The following is a 23,373-nucleotide window of genomic DNA, read 5'->3' as shown; positions in this document are numbered from 1 at the left end:
TCACACTTGAGACAGGGAAGGACCCAGATGTTGATGCACAGGAGGACTTTATCAAACAAAGTGCATCCATGAAAGAAAAGGGGACAAAATAAACAGAATAAAAACACAAGGAGCAAACAACAGAGATACAAATCTGATTGGCCCCTTACCAACAATACTAACAGTAGATATGGCATTGTGATAAGAATTGTTATTTTCTCATTTTTTGGAAGAATACAATGTGCTTGAACAAGGAACAATATAACAAATATATCCAATGATATGTGGCTTTGCTCAAAGCTATAGACTTAACGGTAAACAAGCAGTGACTTAAATGTACACCTAACTGAATCAGGAATTTATAAAATCCTAGATCCACCATTACAAGAACCCCAAAAAAGTCCATTACTGGAAATATCCAGAAGGATAAATCATAAATCTTTCAAAAGTCCATAACAATATGGACAGTATTTTCACACAGTGAAAAGAAGTGGGTCAGTAAAGCCCTGGTGGTGCAGCCCAGAGTCTGACTGACAGTTTGGGGGTGAGGGTGCAGGGCTGAGGGGTAATTACACCTCCCCTCTTTTTAATAACGTCCCTACTAACTACACAAAGGAAGCCCAGAGTGGAACCCCGAGCTATTTTTAGCCACCCCAACTCGTGCTGGTCCTAGTTGGAGGTGTGTGAGGTGGGCTTGGGGCTGCAGGCAGTGTGTGTGTGTGCGTGTGTATGTGTGTATGTGTCAGCCAGGTTGCTCTGACACAAATAAATGAGCAGTGTTTCTGTATGGCACACTGACTTTCTTTCACCATACATGAACTCTGTTGAAAAGAGCTTTTTCACTGCTGGGCTCTCGCTCTCATTGGATACACAACACCGCAATGATAACATGACTGTGTGTGTGTGTGTGTGTGTGTGTGTGTGTGTGTGTGTGTGTGTGTGTGTGTGTGTGTGTGTGTGTGTGTGTGTGTGTGTGTGTGTGTGTGTGTGTGTGTGTGTGTGTGTGTAGACAAACACATGGGGCATAAACACATGTTTTGGTTGGCATTCATTTTAGGTAAACTTAGGTAAGCCTGTACTTGATTTGGTCCAACATTAGGTTTGTTTAATGTCTATTTTAAAATGTTTAACGTCCTGAATTTCTGTGAAGAGGTTTAGCTACTTATAAACATGTTATTTGCTGAGAAGAAACTACTGAGAAAAACGTTCTCTGAATACAATGTCACTTTTGGCTGTTTGAATCTCTAAATTATTAATTTTTGGTTATCAGTTCCGTACAGATATCGTAGATCCTTTTTTTGTCTGTGAATTTTTGTAACATGCTGTCATATGTTGCGACATAGAAAGACATGTATTTGCACATTCTAGTACGAGCCAAATATCGCTGCCTTCAAACAGGGTTGTGTGTAGCATGTTCACAGGGAGAGTTCATATAATCTCCCTCCTCTTGAGATATTCACAAGTGTCTGAATTTTCTTAAAGTTCACAAATTTTGGGAAATAAAACATTATTAGAATTGTTATTGTAATTTAAGTTAGGGTTTTCAGAACTTTATGAAACCTCTGTGGTAAATGTTGGTATTTTTACTTCAGCCTCATCAACATCAGCCTTTTGCTTTTACATTTCCTGCATTATGTTACCAGATGTGAGCAGCAGCATTCTGCACTAGCTAAAGCAGACATACATACAGACAAAGTTATTTAACGTTACTTGCCAGTGGACCAATAATTGGTTATAGTTTGCCTGCTAGGTGGTCATGGCTAAAGATTAGTACCATTTTGTAATAGCCATGACACACTCTATTAAATTTCTCAGATGGCCGAACATTATCTGGTTTAAAAGTGCATTTCATCTGCATAACAGTGATAGGAGACTCCAACTGACTAATAATGTTTCCTTAAGGAACCTTATAAAGGGAAAACAAAGTTGGGCCCAGAACAGAACCCTGTAGTACCCCACACTAGAGTGGAGATCATGATGAAATATGATCACATTGATTTATTTTATTGAGAAGAATGTTATGATTGACCGCGCCAAAAGCCGCAGCAGTAACATAAATCAATAACAAGCGTAAACACTCGTCTGTTATTAAAGATTTTAGTTCACTATGAAACTGTGATGAGACAAATTAAACTATGGCGAGCTGCCACAGTCTAAGTTATTAATGGGAAACACTACTTACAGCATGTCTCGAGATTAACTTGGTGGTTTAAGCGTGTCAGCAGTCAAATCCTTTTTTTTTGGGCAGCTAATGGTAAAATTGTGTGTAGTAGTGGGACCAGATGTTTTACATTATGTCCTGTGATGTCGTGGTGAAAACTGGCAGAAGGTTTGTTTGTGATCATCTTTATCACACTGTCGAAACCTCAAATAACAAGCAAAATCTAACAAGCAATTCATTTCACTTACAATGTTGTTTTGTTTAAGTTTCATACTTTGTAAAAAAAAGATTATGGATTCATTGTTTGACTTTTACAAGCCTTGGAAAACAGCATCCAGCAAATGGCACACATTAAGCTATTAAAGAATTTTCTTCGGAGCATGATTTCCTTGGTTGCTGTTACTGGCCACTTTTGGCTGTTTGAAGCTCGGCCACATGAACATCCCTCCATGTTGCACCAAAGCTGCTATTAAATAATGGCAGCACAATGGGAGATCCAGTAATCCACATGCAGGCAGCGGAGCTAAACAGAGCCAGCTGACTGAGCTTTTCGTGAGTGTGTGTTTGTGTGCCCACACGATTGCATCAGCGCTGCAGGGACAGAAGAAGGGCAGATGTGCCAGAAGAGCTGAGAAACCCTGATTGTCCAAAGTCCCGAGCTCTGCCTCTTCACAAACCGCACCCCCTCCTCCCTTTCCATCCCTCTTTTTGCCCATGCATTCATCCTCTGCCTGTCCTTCCATGCTCTCAGTGCTCAACAGATGTGTATGTCCTTTGTCTGGGTCGTCAACAACCGAAAGGCTGCATGTATAAATCACTTATGTTAGCCCCCGGAAGCGCAGATATAAAAGTAGGAGCATGCATGGGAAATATGATTACCAGGGCTCGTGGAAAAGCCTTCAGTAACCAAGCTGTAGAACTGAGGAGCCCCATTCGGATAGGGAGAAAAAGAGGCGAGGAGAAGACAATATCCAAGCAGTTGCCTTTGCAAATTAAGACAAAATGGGAAAAAGATATTTGGGAGACGTTGTAAAAAAGAAAATAAGTGAAATATCTTCAGAGCAGTACTCCACACAGCCCTTGATAATACACCTTGGAAACTGGAGAGTATATAATTGCAGGTCTGTTGGCTCAAAGACAAATCATCTCAGTTGCAGAGGACACTACTGCACTGCCTGTTGTAGGAACATGCACACAAAGACTCACACTTTAATCCTGGTATATTTGCGGGAACAGTCGTTGACTTTGGCCTAACTACAACACTACAATTACTCTGCAATTACTTACACTGTGTGCCTGATTTGTTTCTGAGGATAAACACTAAACGTCTTGGACTTTCCTTTCCCGAAAAGGTACAAACACTTCTGCCTGCTACTTATAGACGTGGTCAGATGACATCAGCGCAAATAGTTTTTAAGCAACGTGGACCCCTAACCCCGAACCCTGACCCTTACTGCCAAATACCTAACCTTAACCTTTAACCCTTATCTAAATCTAATGCTGTTACTAATCGTAACTCAGAGAACTAAATATTTCCTTGTCATAGTAACATTATAGTTCTGTCTTTGTTTGGACACATCACAAGCTTTAAAATTGCAGAGAAGGATCCCAGAACCTGCTTTTTAAATCCTCCCTATTTTGGAGCTTCTCATTTTTCAACTCTTATGAGCACATTTAGTCCATATAATGAAGAGCACACACACGTTTGTACTTCTGTCAAAGTGAGGACACTCATTACCATTACTCATTAACCTTAACCATCACAACTAAATGCCTTACCCTAAACCTAACTCCAACCCTAAAACCGAGTCTCAACCCTCAAACAAGCCGAAATGTCCTCGCTTTCCAAAAATGTCCTCGTTCCGGAAGGTCTAGGCTCAAGATGGTCCCCACAAATATATAAGCACAACTACACACACACACTTTCGTTCATATAGAATGAAAGACAGCTGCTGCCTGATGGATCTGCATGAACTTGGCTTCCCCGTTGCCAAGAGGGAAGAGCGCAGGCGGACAGAAAAGGCGAGGTCAAGACACGACGTGGCTGAGGATGAGGCTGGCTGGAACCTTGCAGCAGAGGGATCATGTTGCAGAGGGGTTGAGACGGCTAAGCAGAACGTGGGGGGAGAAAGTGGGGATGGGTGGACAGAGAAGACTTTATGCATGTGTTGGATAAACGATTCGGAAAAAAAGCTGCATCCTACGCCGACAGTATGATCAAAATGCAGCCTCTTCGGATACCTACATTCCTTTTTTTCTTTCCACCTCATCAAACTCTCCATTTTCGGCGTCCAGCTCACTTCCTTACCTCTCCACACCTGCACCAGTGATTGTTCCAGAAATAACCAAACTACATAAATTTGTGCAAATCAAAAGAACATTTTTGGCCTGAGTGGCCCCTGCATGCACAGATTTGCTGAGCTCCCATGTTGAGGAATCTCTTATCAAATATTCTATCGCTTTTCTCCTCAGAGTAATGTAAAAAACCTTCAGGCACCAGCCTCTCATTTTTGACTTTAGCTTAAGCCAGTTAAAGACACAACTGTTGCCAGCAGCAGGTCACGTCTGCCGTTTCTAATTCATGTTCATTCGTTAACGTAACTTGATGATGTGTCAGAATTTAATTCAGCAGGCTTCAGGTATGTGTGCTCTCTCTCTGCTGAACCGAAGAGGATTTGTGGGGGCAGGACACTTCACTCTGTGACATACTAGTTGTTTCCAAATTCAGGGACTGCATCCTTCGAAAGGACGCGGCCTGTGTGGGCCAGGTGGACGCAGAAGGCTGAACCAAAATGAGACGATCTGTTCTACTGAGGATTTCCGTGATCTAACCAGCTCGTCGTGCCCTTATTATGTTACCTAGCAACAGAGCTGCAGTTGTACCATCAGCTGTTCAGTTGAGTTGAAGCCTGATACTCAAGCATTGGTCTTCTCGTCGCTTGTCGGCGCCATTATCTCTTTGAAAAACAGATGCATTTGGAGGAGCCTTCGAAACCATTTGCAATCGGTGAACAAATACAGCAGCCCCTGAATTGAGACACAGCTACTGTATAATCAAAACCAATCAAGTTCCCACACCAAGTGATATCTTCACTATAAAAGTGATCAAGCTGATCGCTGAGTCATGTCAGTTTCAGGAGGTGTGTTGTCCAAGTTGTCAGTTCTGAGTCTGGACCTCCAGTATTTGGAGAAAGGCTTTTGTTCAAATTAAAATGTCAAATGTCAATAAGGTACTTTTACTTCAAAAGTGCCAGATACACATAAAATCACTTGATATCTTGAAGATTTATTTTTACTATGTTTCTCAGTTGGCTGGACTCTGAGGCAGAAAGCCCAGACTCAAGACATGAACACGGTTTTAAAGTTCATTTTTTAAAGAAGTGATCAGTGAAGTTCAAACTGGCTGGAGAGCAGAGTCTGAAAGTGAGGGGAGCAGGCTGAGCTCTTTGTGTAGGAGACTGGATCAAGAAAAGACTTTTCCAAATTGTTCCTCCCAATGAGACAAAGACTCGGCTGGAACGTGGCAGGTTACCGTCTGGGAGAGGCAGTCATTCCTGAAGCCCGGGAAAACTGTTATAAAACAATGTGAACAGATGCACTGGAAAAACATCCAACCAGAGGTTAGGGTTAGAGCCTCACTAGTGATCGGGGACCGGCTGCAGCAGCTGCTGCTATAGTGCTGGCATGAAACTTTACTGTACTTTCTTTTCAGTTTGAAGTTATTACATTTTTTCTCTTAAGCACTTTTCAGCTTTTTTTCAGATTGCTATGAATTGCTTATGAAGATGAACTCGTCACAAGCAAGGCAAAGCAATGGAGCCACAATTCAGTATTGCTTTTGCATGACATCCGCCCACCCGTCACCTTATGTAGAGGTGTGGGCTGGTGCACAATCACAGTGTCATCTGTGGGCTGCTTGAACACAAAAAAGAATGCACACTGCAATCCAAGAGTTACAGGAAGAGTATTGTGGATGTCAGACATGTTTGGATGACACCAGCTAGATTATTTAAAGGGTACTAATGCATAGTGGAGCTTTAAGACTGCATCAGTGTCATTGTGGAAGGCAGTAAAACCCCCTCCCCTCCTCCCCAGCTGGTGCGTGTGCTGTTTGTTAATGTTCCGGCTCGCAGACATTTCTGGACTCCAACAGTTCCTCGGGGGAGATCTGTACATTTGCAGGGAGGAGCCGCTGTGTGTGGATGTGGTGCAGGTGGCTTGACAATGACTGAGTAACTGTAGGCACTCTCATCCCACCCACCATCAATTACACCTTGTTTACTCTGGAGGGCGATCCGTCCGAGGATGGGGCCTCCATGTTTGGATAGTGTCTAATGGGGCCGTGGGCCGTCATATAAACTCTGTGGCGAAAGGAAGAAACTTTATGTCTTTATAAGACAAACACAAGCCGGAACTTTACAAGGAAACACTTTTAAAAAGGTTTAAACTGGTGAACTGGGCCGTGGCCTCACTTCACTTAGTGAAAGACGTGTAAGGATTTGCTCATCATGATGACACAAAGGCTGCAGATGGACAAGAAACCCACTTACACACAGAGAAATGGATTTATCTTGAACAATAACATCCTCCATACAGTTTGTGTGTGTATACAATGTGCCCACATTTGGTTTGTGCGTCTGCAGGAATGTGTGTGTGTGTGTTTGCGTGTGAATGGGACATGAAAAGTAATTTGCAGAGCTCCAGCTGTTGCGTGCAGGGAGCCAAGGAACACGAGGCACGGCTCCAGCCAGCGGAGCGATGCACGCCCATCGCTGCAGTCAGTCAGCTCCAAGTGGGACAAACCCTTCACCTTCAGGACAGGAATGTGCAGCAAACACCTCATTACAATGCACAGGGACGGCACTTCATCATATTCTGTGCGGTCAGCATGTGATCATTGACGCCGCGGACACGCCCCCCCCTCCCAGCCTGTGCGTGAGGACTGAGAGTGTTTTGCACGTTCTAGTGTGAGTTGAGCCAAATAAGCACACGAGGCAAATGTCAGTCGGTGAAACTGCTGGAGCAGCTGACAAGTTTGAATGAATTAAACCCACTGGCATATTAACAAAGGCCAACCTCAGCCCAGTTTCACTGTTCTACTGTGAGAGGTGGAGGAGGACCTAAGGGAACAGCCGATCGTGTCAGAGCTTAAATATCAGACATGCTTGATATTTACGATAATTTGCTCAGATGTCTATATCTACCTCTTATCTTGTAATTAAAAAAATACTTAATTATATTGGATTCATCAGTGTGTATCTGATTTTGCCTCTTTATTTCTTTCATGTTATTTCATGGCTGTCATATTTTGTATTTCCCATGTGGTGATTCCTAAAGGAGAAAAACAGTTATCTCTGCTTATTTCTCCCCAAAGAGGGGGTGATGGATTCCATCTCCTGACAGTTACGAGTCTCTGTAACTATACACTAAAGTTGAAATTTCTTCCAGAAATTGTTTTTGTGCTTTGTGCGTGGGGATTTCCAAAGCATTCATTTCATCTGCATCCAAAAAGCAAATGCAGCGAGATCGGCCGTTGTTTTTCGTCTCACTGAAAATAAGAGAAGTACAAAGTGTCCGACTTGATGGATGTATTGTTTAGACTCTACCTTTAAACTCTAGCCCTGCAGCAGGCGGCAGATCAAGTCCTTCACCAACCCACCTACTGGCTCAGCAAATGTCACACACACAAAAGCACTCCCAACCGATAGGCCACCATTTAGTGTGAAGGTGAGCTCGTCTGAGGGTGTTGATGCACGGTGACACACACCTGAATCCATCAGTGGCTAACCCTCGCACTAAATCCAATCAGCATGAGTGAGGAGGTGAATCAAACCTCTGCTTCGACCCGTGATATTTGCTTCACCTTTGCGCGTGCTACAGTTAAAAGAAAGGTCGGTATCATTTGGTTTCTCTGCCACATTCTTCACCTCTCCTGTGCAGCATTGAGGTTTAAAAAAGAAACTTCACCGAATAATTTACAAGCAGAGCGTATATCACTTTCATGATGCCAGACAGATAGAGAGGCTTTTCTGTGAGCGGGGCCCGATGCCAGCGCCCACAGTCTCTGTTATGAAGCACGACTGTGGCGGTGCTGAGGTCTGTCGATATAAAGCGGAGTGGAGCTGCTAGTTCAGACCAGCAGAGACTTGTCAAAGTGACACTGGGATCAGAGTCAGTGTCGTAAACGCTCGGCTCTCCATCCCACAGCCAGGCCTGCGGTTGAGAGTGACCACAAACCAACCGACGACTCTTCCAGGGGTTTGACTTTGCACGACCCTCTGTTGAGTAAGTTGTGTTCGCCGCTGTGTGTTACCCGGCTTGTATGATTCAAAACACACTAACTTAAATCTCACGCATCGAAAGAATATGAACTGCGAAGTTTTCCCCAAAGCACGCGGAATGATGGGATTTAGATTTATTACTCATATTACAACGTTTATCTCTTTGAACAACCAAAGGTCTCCACCCAAATGCGGCAGATTGAAACCAGTTACTAAAACCTTGTCATGTAAACTGTATTTGTGTGTTTTGGAAGTAGACAGCACCTCCCCTGTTAATATAGAAGGGTGTTGGATGCTTTATAACTGAGGTTGTTTGAACGTCCTCGGCGTAACTCAGCTCTGTGCCTCCTGGAGTCCCACGTGGGGGGGCTTGGCCGTTTCCCTTTATGTTGGTGTTCATGGGGCTTTTTGAGGGGGCCAGTGATGAATGGCAGCGTGCCTGTGGTAAAGGAAAAATAAACTGTCAAAGAGCGAGAGGAAGGCTGTGAAAGATGTTCTGTACGATGACTTCACTGCACTGGGGTTTTACAGTCACCGCTTCCCTCAGCTGGTGGGGAGGCAGCGGGGTTTCCAGCTTTATAGCACACGCAGGTGACGGATACACGGACAAATGGGGATTTATGTGTGAGGCGGAACTAAAATATTATTCTAAGTGTTTTTAAAAGACAATTTTTCACATTTTTGGTGTGTGTCATTAATGGGAAATTGAAACCTTGTTTTTTTACTGTTATTGAGCAAAATGTATTTCTCTATCCAAAACAGATATGAAGGAGTGGTGTGTGTCTTCGTTGTTTGAAATAGATAGATAGATAGATAGATAGATAGATAGATAGATAGATAGATAGAAAAACAAGGACAACAATTTTGAGTATTTAAGGTGTTTCAAAGCACTACCTTCATTTAAAGATGCTCTAATGTCAGTATCGTGAGGTCAGGAAGGTCGTGCATCGCAGCACAGTCTTCATAGCTTTCATAGAGTTCTCTGAGTATTTGACCATATCCATATTCACTGAGGTGATTCTTAAACATAAGAAAAATGAAAGTGTTTTATTTTTGGATTTGGTGTCTAGCAAGTACAAAATAAAAGGTTAATTTTAAAGTACTTAAAAATCAACATACCATATAGAGAGATAGTAGATAGAACGACTAAAACAGTACATTAAAAGTACTTCCATTGCCAGCGTCTGCTAAATGTAATTGATGTGCACATGGCAATAAAGTCTTGAATCTTGAATCTTGAATCTTGAAGAAGAGGGTGGTATGACTTTGACTTATACTGCCCTCTAGTGCCAAATACTTGTAAGCGCAGCTAATTACGTCATCAACCATGCGCCGGAACCCTGTACGCATGCGCAGCGTCGGTCAGCTGACAGAATTCAAACTGGGCGGCGGGTAGTTGAAGGAGAGACTGGAAAAAAACACAGCAAGAGCTTCATTGTGCAGAGTTCCAGCAGAAGCGTGAGGAAACATGACGAGCACGTTGAAAGGCATCACTCTGAAGGGAAGCGCCGAGCTGGTGGCCGAGTTCTTCTGTGAGTATGCACGGGTTTGGTGTCTGGGATTTAAGCGACGGTTCGTGGTGAAGCCGCGGACACGCAGCCAGTCGGAGCTAATGCTACATGTAGCTTCAGGCGGAGCTCCACTGAACACCGAGGAGAAAACACGGAGCCTCCATCTTCTGCTACTCTCTTTATATTCATACTCTTTATATTCATACTCTGTATTTCCACACTCTGTATTTTCACTCTCTTTATTGCAGCTCACAACCAACCACAGTCGGTTTGCGTTAGTTCACATTTAAACTGTCACCGTCGTGTGCACCGCCCACCGGGGAGCTCACTCGTGAAGAATGAAACACCATTCCGAGTATCATTAACCAACATTAACGATTCACTGTCTCGTTCAGAAAAGCTAGAATGCTTCATGTGACATATAGTTAAACAAAATAATAAATAAGGATAAACTTCATTTGTATAGCACCTCTGAGAACACAGCTATACGGTGCTCTGCAAGACAACAATGCAAACATGAGGAAACATTAAAAGGAAACAATTTAAATGCAGTTTGAAGATCACACAGCAAATAAGCACAGATAGAGGAATAAAAGAAAAAGCTACACATGAGAAAAGAGTAGAAACGAGATCAAATAAATCCTCGTAAAATGATTAATTAGTCTGTAAGATAAGAACTAGGAGAAAACTCAACTCAAAAATGTGTCTTTAAAAGAGGATAAGGAGTTTGACACTTTAAATAAGGAGGCGAAGGGACGCCTCTTATCGACCACAATGACCCTTGCCCTATTTGTAACTGTCTCTGTTTATGTATTCCGTCATGTTAATCCCCCGTTGATTCGTTCTTTCCACCACAGCTTTCGGCATCAACAGCATCCTGTACCAGCGAGGCATCTATCCAGCCGAGACATTCACCAGAGTCACCCATTACGACATGAGCCTTCAGCTCACCACTGACCACAAACTGAAGGACTACCTGACCAACGTGGTGTCTCAGCTCAAAGGTAACGTCAGAGTCAGGGCTTTTCTTTTGGCTTGATTTTCAAAAGCCCCATTATTATTATTATTTATCAATTTTTCCCCAGAGGAATTTCATTGTAAGGGCCAAGAACAAAAACATGAGAGAAACTGAGTTCAGTCACTTTGAGTTGAAGTTAATTATGCTATGGGGGATCTTATGAAAGAGAATAAGGAGTTATACATAATTCCTATAGTGAAATCAAATGTGTAGTTACCCAATAAAGGTTGAAACTATGGCTTCATTTAACAATGTTTGAATAAAGTTTATTATTTAATATTAATCCCCTCTATAAGATGTCATAGTAGGGGGAAAAAGTAAACTTCGGAAACGAATGTGTATCTTTGACTGTTTTTATCTGGGACAGTTCTCCATTAGATGCCATTGAGAGTGTTCAGTGATTGTGTGTCTCTCTGTGTCGCAGACTGGCTGTTTGAGTGCACGGTGCAGAAGCTGGTGTTGGTGATCACGTGCCTGGAAACCAACGAGGTGCTGGAGAGATGGCAGTTTGACATCGAGTGCGACAAGTCAGCCAAGGAGAGCAGGTCAGCTCCTCTACGGTTTCAGGCGCTGTGGTTTAACTAACAGCCTCCTCTAAACGGATGGAACAGAATTTTAGTCTTCTCTTGAGTTTATATGACAAATAATCATAAATTAATATGGATTTGTAACATTTAAAAGCATAATTACTCTGAATTTCTTAATGAACACAGTCTGACAGGCCCATGTGTTCATGGTGGCCACAGTTCCTCAGATAATGTTTTTTAAACCGAGCTCCCCCTGTGTTTCCCAGTGCTCCCAGAGAGAAGTCCATTAAGACCATTCATGACGAGATCCGCTCCATCATCAGACAGATAACAGCCACCGTTTCTTTCTTGCCGCTGCTGGAGACGCCATGTGAGTAACCCTGTGGTTATCTACCAACAGATGTTTTCACCTTATTGATTCCTCTAATTTTAGATTGTGGGCATGTAAATATCAATGGACTAATCCTTTTCACCCTCTGGCCCTCGACCTCCTCTCCCAGGTGCGTTTGACCTCCTGGTCTACACGGACAAAGACCTGGTGGTGCCGGACATGTGGGAGGAGTCGGGACCTCACATAATCGACCAATCGGAGGAAGTGCGCTTACGTTCCTTCACCACCTCCATCCACAAAGTGAATAGCATGGTAGCTTACAAGAGGAGCGAGGCCGTTTAAACGTCCGCCATGAAGCTGCGTGAAGCACCAACCAGTGTCCTTTATAGAAAACAGTAGATTTTTTTTACATTGCCCTGTCCTATCTCACTGTCGTCTCCTGCTTCCTCTCTCGGAACTTCACCTCGTCTCCTTCGTGACAGGAACGTGTAGACGAGCTCCTCAGTCTTTTCTGATGTAAATATTACCCTAAAAAGTGGTTTGTCTGATTTCTCCAATGTTGTTTCCTCTTACTCTCAACTTGTCAAGCTCTATTTTAGAAGCTAGTGATTTCTATGTACAACTTTTATAAAATGTAATAAAAAATCCATATGATTTGGGTCTATCGTCCAGGTTCTTCATGGTATTATAGCTTTTGACCACAAGGTGGCAGTGCAACACAAACAGTCCGGAGTTGTGTCTTCGTAGTGTGCTGAGTTACACAACAATACACAGAGAATAAGCATTATTCTTTAATGGGACAAACCATTTACTTGGCTCACAGTGTTCAGTGGTGTCGACAGTTGCAGATGTGGAACACCTCCTTCATCACAGTACCATATCAGCATATTAGATTCTCTCACCTGCAGTAGACAACTCAAGTCTTTGTCTTTTATTTAAAAAAAACCTCTCTGGTGTAATGCCCTCTCGTGTACATGCAACAAAACAAGGAGGGAAGCAAACTTCTCTGAAACAAGCCAGAGACTGAAGCAGTGAGGAAATCTTCACGTACGAGCTCAGAGGTCAGGTGACAGGCACATGTACCCCACTCCTGCAGACTAAGTACAAAACAACCACAGATACAAACAAGCTTTCTGAGCATGTGCGTCTACAAAAGTGCTTTAGTGAAAACCAGGCTGTAGGGCCTGTTTGTTGCTGTTAGTAAAAATGCACATGGGTGGCACCTGTTGTGCGTACAGAGCAGTAAAGTGATGGACTGATGACAGACGTCTCCTCCATTATGAAACCTCATTCCCTTTCTATGCAGAACAAAAAATGGTAATGAAAAAAAAATTCAACTCAGGATCTACGTTTCAAAACAGAAGGTGAAATCCTGTGTTTGAGTGGTTAGAGCTCTGCTGACACGCTGTTATCCACTGGTACATATCCAGCAGAAACCCTGTGCTGCTTATCACCGAGCAGAAACACAGGGGGGGGGGGGCATTTTTGATGCAGGTTGTTCAGTGAAGTCCCTTCCAGATGGGCAGAACTCTGCTGCTTGCACTATTCTCCTTCTCTGTGTGGCAGTGGCTCCCAACCTTTTTCATCTGCGGCCCCTTCAAATGAAACAAGCTCACCACAGGTTGGTGAGTGTGGACTTCAGCAGATCCTAGAAACGCAACGTATCAAATGGTTTATGTCTCGTTGGAAAACTATTAAATACACAAAGTTGAAATTGAGTAGCTGATTAGTCTTGTTAAATTATAATTATAATGATTTAACGATTTGGATTTTTTCAACTGATACAGAACACCAATAATTCTCTGCTTCTCATGGGTGACACTGATAACCGATAGGAACTTTGGATTGATGGATAGATAGATGATATAACCGATTTTGTCGTGGACTGCTTTAGCCTTTCCACTGTCTCTAGTAAACCTCTTGCAGTTTTCAAATGCCTGTTGAATGGACAAATCCGTGGTCCGTTTCTTCTTTTACAGCTGCTTTGTGTTTCTTCCATACAGCTGAGCTGACATGACGACCTTTCAGGTGACATAAGATTTGTTGTATTAAAACTTGCAATCTTTTTTCCCTGACATAGAAACATCATTGGAATTATTTGCTTAAATCTTTCTCCCTCTATCAGCCCCGATAATATCATGCACCCCTAAATTATTCCCAATTTAAATATTTCTTCAAAGCTCTTAAATGCCACATATGAGAACTTTGGCTTCTTTTGTTACGATGAAAATGGGTTTGCTGAAAAACAGGTTTGTTTTTGTTTGTACCAAAAAGCTCTCAGTCCACGTGTGGACATTCAAGACAGCTGTTCCACCAAGGAGTGATTTTTTTTTCTTCTACAAATATGGGTGAATTTGAAGGATTTGTTGAAACACGTATTTCACACGACAAAGGCAAAAAATCGGAGAAAAATGTTCTGCTTTAGACAACAATTGTTTTTCTATTCCATCCATCTTTGCCCTCGTATTAATCGTGGGACCCCTGGGGGTGGGGTGGTGGTGGGAGGGTCCTGATCATTAGGTTGGGAACCACTGCACAGATCGGTAATATAGCAGAACCATCAGACAGCAGTGGTTTCTGCTGCACATGACCGAGTGGGATTTCTAGCGTGTCAGCATAAACTGTAGCCCCGATACATTCAGAAATATTCGATGTGCGTGAACGTCCTATCAAATTCAAGAGAAACCTTATGAGCCAGTCTGTTTAACCTTCAGTGAAACTCTTGTACCCTAATTGAATCAAATGAATTTAAAGATTAATAATGTAATAATGTCTTTGTAAATTGATGTCACTGTGTGTTTGCCGAACAGCGAGTCGGATTTTCTGCAAATAGGAATTATGACACCTCTGTGCTGTTTGTTGGTTTTTTTTAAAGTTCACTCAATGTTTCCCCGCTGGCTCAAATGCAAGTGTCATCAAAGTACTGAATTACAACTGTCCTCCATCTGAACGATGCTCCATCATTCAGTTATAAAAACAGGACGTAAAAAACATCCTTTTTTTTTTCAGGGAAAGGCATTAATGGAATCAGAGAGATGTGGACAAATAAAATATATATACTTTTTTTTTTGAAATTGTGAATTGGTCCTATTTTATCACAACAAGGCAGTGGAAGAATCTAGACCAATTTCCATTTGAAATTGCGGGCCTAGTCTTTGGCTATTTTACATTAAAAAAAAAAGAAGTAGAAATCAAATAACACAGTACAGTACATTTCAAAATGTCATCTGCAAAGAGTTGTTCCTAAGAAAGATCCTTCAAAAAAGCAGAGATGGGATTTTTAAGTATGAAAACTACATTTCTTATATAAAGAATCGTGTGCTCTTGACAAATGGATGACCTTACAATATAGAAACTCTAATAAATATATAAAACAAAAATAAATATGCAATAGTTAAGACAATGAGTGAAAAAAAAAAACGATACAAAAGACTCAAACCCTTGTAGTGTGTCTGCTGTGATTAAAGACATAATGGAACAAGCTTATCAGAATATTGTGACACTCTGTAAAGTATATAGTAAATATCTGTAGCCCACTGGAATGGTGCTGATCCCTGAGGATCTATGTCTCACCATTCAGTGCGCCGCTAAGGTTCACTACCCGTGAGAGATAGTGTGTGTGAGACTTCAAGATGAAAGCCACTCTGTGCAAAAATAAAAATGGCTATTGTAATAAATATAGCTTAGTGCTGACTCTGTTATTGTCTCTGGTGAGTGAATAGTGACGACAAGAAGAGGGGTCTCACAAAGCTTGAGGAAATGAAGCATGTCATTCTCACACACTCATTGTCGTGAGAGTTTAACAACTGCAGGAATTTGTTAGAGGTATTAAACAAGGGGTATTACAGCCTGGCTCTTATTTTCATAGGTCGGACCATTTCTTATATGCACTCAGTAAAGTTGAGATCTGGGAAGAAAACATGGGCCATCTGCAGTCAGGCTCTATGGACAACAATGTCTGTCTCCTCGTGTAGCAATACAGTAATTGATGTCTAAATGCTCGCAAAAATTTTGGGAATATGACCAAAATGTTCCCACACTTCTGATTTGAAAAAATGTGCGTGATGCTGTGTTGTGACGTCAAAGATCGGAAATGGAGGACAAACACGTTGTCGCCACGTGTACACCTGGAGTTGTGCGATTCAACTTCTATACAGACAGAACATAAAACAGAGATGTCTCGGAGAAGTGAGAAACGGTATCACTACCAGGTAAGTTCTGAATGTATATTGGTTCTATATTTCCTAATGAAGCAAGTTAGCACCAGTGCTAGCTGCCTTCCCCAGTTAGTATGTTGTATTCCCAGATCCGAATGAGGAACTTGGTGAGTGAAACCTCATTATTGCAAAATGGAAGGATGGACCTACCTATGAAAATAACTAAGTAGACAGAAAAAAGTCTTATCGAACCCTTCGACACAACTTGGGACCTGAAGCTGCTCCAAGATTTCGAAAGTTGAATGCAGGTGAATCTGCCCTTTCATTATCAAAATCTAGAGTTTTCTTTCCCCACAACATAATCTAAAAAATGTAATGGTCACTTTCCATTCACAAAGGATATTTGATCTTTCATGTGTATATATGTATATCATGCTAATTTCATGAAACTTTGTGAGACCAGGTTGAACAGGGAAAGCCCTGGAAATTAGTGTAGGTTGAAAAGCCAAACTGGCTTCGGGATCACACCAAGCCGTTGACCAGTTCCTTCTCGCAATCCTCAGCCAAATGCTTCCAGTGCTGCCGGTTCTTCTGGCATCCTTCCAACAAGGGGGAGCAACACTCGGACATGCCAGCCAAAGTCTGTGACAGTGACAAATACAATTCATTTGAAACAGGAAGATAAATGAGGGTTGTTTTTCAATACAATGGAATTAATTTAACTTCTCGATTCACATTTCTTCCCAATGAAAGACCTACTGACAGTGTCTTTCTAACTCGAGAATGATAAAAAGGTGAACGTCCACCATTTCTTTTTGCTTTTCCAATTACCTCATATAGTTGAGTGCAAATGGCATCAATGAAGGACACTTGCATGCTGGGTATCTTATCTCTCTTCTCACGATTCATCAGGTCCTAAAGTGAAGGGGTGGAAACAAAACACGTAAAGAGTTAAAGACAAGAGGACTCAAAACAGATCCCTGAGGCACACCACAGCATATGTTGTACTGTTTAGAAGAGATTCCGTCCCATATCACACAAAATACAGTATCTCCTGAAGTGACAATACTTACAATCGGTTCAATGTTTAGCTCTTGTCTCTCCTTATCCCCCTGTTCAAAGAACTCAGTGGCCACCAGCTCTGCAATCTGCATTACGGGGAAGAGAAAGACAAGTTATATAAAGAATCTTTAACCTAAAACAGATGTGTTCTTTCAGGTGGGGGGAAAAGATCATGACAAAAAGCAAAATACATGAATATACTTGTATAAAAAAATCCCTTTTGTTTCCAATCACATTTTAGTACAAGAAATTGGCAAGGATTTCTTTTTACATCTTTATGTGAGCCCAACTATTGATGTTAAACTATTGAGGTTAAACACAAAGTCTATCGAGGCTTTACTTTTCAAACCAAGCTTTCAGTTTTCTCTGTCATCGTCTGTATCAAATCCCCAGTTTGATTTGGATGTAAGTCCAAGACATTTTAGCTTTGCAAATCAAAGCTCTGCTCTGTCTTTGTACTTAACCTCAGAAACTCTGGCATATTTGTGGCAGTTTAAATTTCAGTGGATGTATTTTAATGAACTCCTCACAAGGCTGAGCTTGGGAATACAGTTGGGACATCACGCCATGGAGACAACAAAATACGTCTGCTGCTGCCAGAATCAACAGTGTCAACCTTTAATATTCTGAAATGTCTGGAAAAGACTAAACATATACTGTATTTTCAAAGGCAGGTAAGATTGAAAGGCAACAGATTGAGTAAACAAGCAAAAACAACAGGATGTAGGAAACAGCAAGAAAGGAGGACTGTAATTGAAGGTACAAGTCAGTATATTAAGCGTGAAGTACAAACCAAAGAGAAAGCGGGAGAGGTCTGGCAGTGGCAGCCCCACTAAGTTAATGCTCTCCGTGTGTGTGCAGAGAGGTAAATGAGGTCTGACTGCAGCCTCAGGCTCCAATCAGTATCACTTTGTGTGTACGTGTGTGTTGAAGCAATGTGCAGCTCATTGATTGAGACTGCAATCAAGGCTCAGCACTAAGGACGTGCAGGGGGCGGGGGGACTCAGGCAGAGAGCGAGCTTATTATAGCTGACTAAACCCATCACGAGGCAAACGTTAACAGGCGAGGCTAAGTAACTTTGTCTTTATTTACTTAACCTCATGTCATTCAAAATACCAACGTTTTTTATGTGCACATAGCGGAGTAGGTCAGCTCCGTGTGAAAATAACTTGGCCAGATATTGTTTGATAAGACTTCCAGCAACAGCCAGACAGACAAACTGGATTCCTGAACGTTTATCTGTTGATTTTGGATGGTGCCTGTTCATGATCAGTCTGGTCAAGCACTGTTTGGCTCATTGGTCATCGAAAGGAATCTAAATCAAGACAAGAATCTCGAGAGAATAGTCCAGTATTCCATTTCTCTTAAGAGCTATAAATTAGGATATATTTGCAGGAGGAATGATGCTTGTTGCCAGATCTACGACAACTACTTGGTGGGTAAAAAAATATACTCTAACTAATTAACTTTGAACTGAGACTATAGGTTTGGTGTGATATCAAAACGTGGAGTCAACATTTCCACAATTTCATCCATTTTTAAAGAAAAGGACAGAATTATATAAAATATACAAGTAAAATATAAAAGATATAAAGCCAATTACTAACATGTCATATGAAAGGGATTATAATTTGATGACATTGTACAAGTTACAATTTCAGAATATGATGACTATCTGCTAAAGAAACTAATAAGAAAACTGGGACAAAGCAATTAAAAAGATCGAAATTGAAAAAAATGGTTAACTTTAAAAGTTAGTATTTCTATGCATAACACATTGCTTATGTAATTTAGTCATTCATCAGCTATCCACATTAAAAAACAAATCCATGGCAGTTGCCACAGAAACAATGGAGTGTTTATGCAGCAGCTGATGCCTCCTCATTCTAATTCCTGAGAAGCAGACAAAGCTCCAGAAAGTGAAGGACTTGAGAGAGCACACGGATCCTTACACCGAGCCGTCTTATCTCAAGACCGAGTCAAATCCTATTCAAACTGAAAGTCAAACGAAGTATAGAAAAACCTTCGAAACAAGCACAACCATGGGATTTATTAACACAAGACACAAACTCAATGCACAATTAAAAAAAATGCCAGGTTGATTTCACAGAAAAACTTTCTCCTGATCCCGAGCTTTTAAAGGACCTCAACCCCCAGGCCAGGTGAACCACATTGACAGCGGATTGGTTCAATCAGGGCGGGGCTACAGGACAGTCAAAAGCTGTTTGCAGGATGTGCGCGATGAGGTAATGTATCTTTTTGTTGCTGTATGATTTGTATGTGTAATATGAGAATGTTATATCTTTGTTTGGTAAGGTTCCTACACTAACCCTAACCCTGTTGTAAATCGCTTCGTCCGACCCGACCACAGACATCAAAAATAGTTTTTAGAAAAAGTCAGTTTTCTACCCGATTGTCTCCTTCTGCTGTTGTAGGTCACAAAGACACAGCAATAATAAAATGAGACCGTCTCAAAACCAGTAAAAAAAATCCTTATAGTACGTTTAATGAGATCCAGATGAGATGCTTGTGTAAGTGTGTTTAAGTGAGGACCTATTTGCATGTGTGCGCACGTTTACAGCTGTGAATGTTTTTAGAGGTGTCATCTGAGGACGGCTCTCATTAATGAGCGCTCACTTGCCAATGAACACAACCGCACATACACACACATGTACAGCTGAAGCACTCTCCACCGTGCACGGGGCTCATAATGAGGTGCAGACTAACGAAGGTCACCCGGGAGATGAGGCGATGGGGACACAGCTCCACGACGGGTGAGGAGAACAATGAGTGTGTGTGTGTGTGTGAGCAAGCAGAGAGCTGTAATAGCAGGGAGTTAAGAAGTAAACTCAAATAGTACTCAGTAGAGTCCACACCTCTGCCAAGGCTCAACAGTCCCCTGAGGAAACCACAATCACTAGATACAGAGTCTTATTTAGATTTGCACCAAATCGCACACACCCAACTATTTTTCATAAAGATCCAAAAGTTATTCTCTGAGAAATCAAGGAAACTGTTGAAAAACGACATATTTCAGAATATTAAAGAAAGTGAAAAAAAAAATCCCTGGAGCTTGAATAAGTTTAACATCGCACATAACATTTAAAAAAAATGAATTTATGATGTATGTATAAATTATAACTCAAGTTGACAACAATAACTGATGTGACAATATGCAGCCCAGTCATAAAGAGAGAGCAGATGTATGAATGCCTCATACATGCGATGCTTTAAGGCCACTGATTATCTCATTGTTTTCTATTGTGTATGAGGAGGAACTGCATTGTATGACTTCTGATCAAGGAGAAAGAGAAGCTGTTAGAAAGTAGCTACAGAAATCAGAGGAAAACACAAAGAGAGAAAAATTGTAAATTGGCCAAAAAGCTGCAGGGAAAAGGCACAAACGCCCACATGCACGCACACGCACGCACACACACACAGTCTGTAAAGAGATCTGGTTTTCTTTACCCTCTTCTGCACCGGCCAGGGCTTGGTGATGGCCGAGATGTCACATGCAGTCATCAGCATTGACCTGAAGGGGGAGACACATTGACACATGCTGATCTTCACAGACCCACAACAAGGGGATCAGTTAACATGTTTGGCAGCTTTTAAAAGTCACCAACCGAGAACTTTTCAAACAATTCAAGGAGTCTACATGTGTGAATTTAGTCCAGCACCTAAAGACTATTCAACAACCCTCATAAAAAATATTTAGAAAGCTGCGGCAGATTAAGATGCATCTTGACAATAGCAAGTGGCTAATAAAGTAGTTACAGTCAGTTAAGTTTAGCTTGATTTATAGTTTAAAACAATATTTACATGCTGATTGTCATGTCAATAATATGCCAAAATTTGCTTCCGACGCAACCTAGCAACTTTTGGAGCAGGGTTTAGCTGCTTTCTGTAAATATTTGGCAACACTAGTTTCGTCTTGGAACTTTTTATGGAAGAACAACAGCCAAGTGCTGCTTCTCGACATACAGCTCCCACAGCTTATATGGAGCTTAGTTTATGAACTCCACGCGAAGCCATGCTGCGGATTAGCAGCGTACCAGGAAGTTATTGTTTTATTTGCATTTGCGTATGTGTGACCAGGTCCTCATACTCACCTCAGTAAATCTCTGTGATGTTCGTCCTCCCAAACAAACTGGCTGTTCTTGGTGAGCTCAAAGAACTCCCCTCGCCTCCTGACAACACACACATATACACACATATGAGACACAACACGTTCTTGAAAGGATAACGTAAACTCTGAAATTTGAAAAATAATCAAATTGCCGGCAGAATTAATTAATTAAATTAACTGTAATTTAGCAAATGTAATTTTTATTAAAGCCCACATTAAAAGTCTGAGGTAGACAATAAGCCTAAAATCTCTTTGGGATTTTACTAAGAGTTAGCTTAAAGTTTTGAAGATTTTGAAGTTACTGACAACATTGCAGTGTATGTTTTTGTTTAATTTCTCCCTTTCTTACTCCAAAAATACAGCCAACAAAATATCCACAAAATGACACCTGAATATAACCCATTAATTACTTTTTCCAGAATAGCAAAAACACTTGAAATCAGTCTAAGAGACATCAATGACTTTCAACGCCCTACAATGACAAGATGAGTCTGCTTTGCTTTACTTTTCTGAACTACCCCCTGTTGGAAATACTAGTCGATAACCTCCCTAATCTTCCCCTGCGCTGCCTAAATTGACTTTTCCTCTTCAACCCCCCCCTCTCCATCCCTCTCCAGTCAGATTTCCATCTGGGCTTGACATTTGGTACCTACTTCATGTACAGGGCCAAGTCGGTGGCCAGAATAGCCCTCTCGATCATCTTCAGAGTGGCCTTGTACTCGTCCAGGGAGAGACCGCTTAGGATCTGGTTTCCCTGGAGAGACAGAGAGAAAGAAGCAGAGAAAAATCTGTGAGCTCAGAAACGGCCCTGCGTGTTATTCAATGATTTACACTCATACAGAGTACACACGTGAAAGTTCCCCAGTGTTTGTGTAATAAAGTATGGAGAGTGAGATGGCTACCCTCTGAGGAGTAAATGCTATGCGCTTGACCGCAGTATGCACTGTGATAGACGACCATGGGTTGCTATGACAACGCCAGACAGAAGTTTCTCGCACGCCAAAATCAATCTAACAACCGAATCCAGTCCACATGTCTTGAGTGGTCATATGCATGCGTGTTGACACATCATTTCACGTACCGTCCATTTCAAGTGCTTTTCAGAGTGTGTGATTATCACCCTGCCTGCGACAAGGTCTGCGACAAGGTGTGTGTGTGTGTGTCTGTGTGTTAAAAGTGTCCAGCACCAGTGAGGTTAAGTGGTGCTGTGGAGTCGGGAGTGTGTGTAGTTTGTTTTGAGGCCATAAAGATCAGAGCAGGCTGTAAGTAACTGTGTTTTATTGGGCGACCAGAGTGTTCCGTGGTAGGCTCGGGCTAGCAGCTGGAAAATGAGCAGAAGGGGCATAATAAATCTGCAGCAAGCAGGCAACAGCATTAGGGCCCCGTCAACAGCCAATATCAAGCTATTGCTTTCCTGTGGAGAGAGCGCTGACTACCTGAGGTTGAACTGATTTGAACTGTGACCCACTTTGAAGATGTTGTTTCTGCCAGATTAGTTTTATGTGACACACACATCACAGATAACATTGTTTACGTAACGGCCTACACTGTAAATCCACTGTTGTACAGCACTTTCAAGATTAAAGCATTAGGTCTGTAAACCGGTAAATAAGCGGTAAATAACTGGACTATATACGTTTTTCTAGTTTATTCAAGAAATTCTATGCTATATCATAAAGTAAAGATAAACAACACGTCTTCGCTTCTTCCTATAAAATAAAAATCTCATTTTGCACTAGCAACGTAATTTGAACCCAGAGTCTATGCAGTAGTCTTGTGCTCCTGGAGTGGAACCACAGTATCGAGGTCCCGTAGATTCAACCAATCGCTAGTCACTGTCAGCTGTCAATCTTCACACTTGAACATACATCAGTGATAAGAACTACCTAAAATGACCAGAACCATTTTTTTGACAAATGTATCTTTTGTGCAATTTAACTTTTTAGTTTGACACTTGACATGTCCCATCAGCTAGCATGGAGGGGGCGGGGTTTATGACCTATCCTGCACCCAGCCACCAGGGGGGCGTTCCAGATGTTTTGTCTTCACTTTTGGGAGCCAACATGTCATCTATCTTCATACAGAGTCTACGGTATGAACTGACCCTTTTAGGCCCCACATACATGTTCAAAAGCTTTCAAGCTGTTTTGTTATTAATTCAAATGATATTAACACAATGACGTGTAGTTTAAGTTACTGTGTTACTTTTGTAAAAT

General features: G+C 41.7%; 2 protein-coding genes across 4 annotated transcripts in view; one reads left to right on the top strand and one right to left on the bottom strand.

The window, feature by feature from the left end:
* The first annotated feature begins 9,777 nt into the window (after positions 1-9,777).
* Positions 9,778-12,462, top strand: mad2l1 (MAD2 mitotic arrest deficient-like 1 (yeast)). The gene is made up of 5 exons (XM_035148295.1): positions 9,778-9,953; positions 10,790-10,936; positions 11,375-11,495; positions 11,744-11,847; positions 11,978-12,462. The coding sequence occupies exons 1-5, from the start codon at positions 9,890-9,892 to the stop codon at positions 12,148-12,150; spliced, it is 609 nt and encodes a 202-aa protein (XP_035004186.1). The 5' UTR covers positions 9,778-9,889; the 3' UTR covers positions 12,151-12,462.
* A 124-nt stretch (positions 12,463-12,586) lies between these two features.
* Positions 12,587-23,373, bottom strand: part of pde5ab (phosphodiesterase 5A, cGMP-specific, b) — an 82,982-nt gene continuing 72,195 nt past the window's right edge. For all 3 annotated transcript variants that reach the window (XM_035148191.2, XM_035148189.2, XM_035148190.2), the window contains exons 17-22: positions 21,811-21,911; positions 21,141-21,218; positions 20,497-20,560; positions 17,039-17,113; positions 16,797-16,880; positions 12,587-16,607 (exon numbers count right to left, since the gene is read on the bottom strand). In XM_035148191.2, coding sequence (XP_035004082.1) covers positions 16,488-16,607; positions 16,797-16,880; positions 17,039-17,113; positions 20,497-20,560; positions 21,141-21,218; positions 21,811-21,911 — 522 coding nt within the window. In that variant the 3' untranslated portion in view covers positions 12,587-16,487. The remainder of the gene's footprint in view (positions 16,608-16,796; positions 16,881-17,038; positions 17,114-20,496; positions 20,561-21,140; positions 21,219-21,810; positions 21,912-23,373) is intronic.

Source organism: Hippoglossus stenolepis, chromosome 23, assembly GCF_022539355.2.
Source record: "Hippoglossus stenolepis isolate QCI-W04-F060 chromosome 23, HSTE1.2, whole genome shotgun sequence".
NCBI lineage: Eukaryota > Metazoa > Chordata > Actinopteri > Pleuronectiformes > Pleuronectidae > Hippoglossus > Hippoglossus stenolepis.
The sequence above is the reverse complement of the archived record's forward strand: the minus strand, read 5'-3'. Positions and strand labels throughout refer to the sequence as shown.

What these genes read in the sequence shown, in the direction of transcription:
- mad2l1 (XM_035148295.1), top strand. Translation starts at nt 9,890, where the DNA reads ATGACGAGCACGTTGAAAGGCATCACTCTGAAGGGAAGCGCCGAGCTG. An exon ending in CGTGGTGTCTCAGCTCAAAG is followed by an intron (nt 10,937 to 11,374) that starts GTAACGTCAGAG and finishes TCTGTGTCGCAG; the next exon opens with ACTGGCTGTTTGAGTGCACG. An exon ending in AAGTCAGCCAAGGAGAGCAG is followed by an intron (nt 11,496 to 11,743) that starts GTCAGCTCCTCT and finishes TGTGTTTCCCAG; the next exon opens with TGCTCCCAGAGAGAAGTCCA.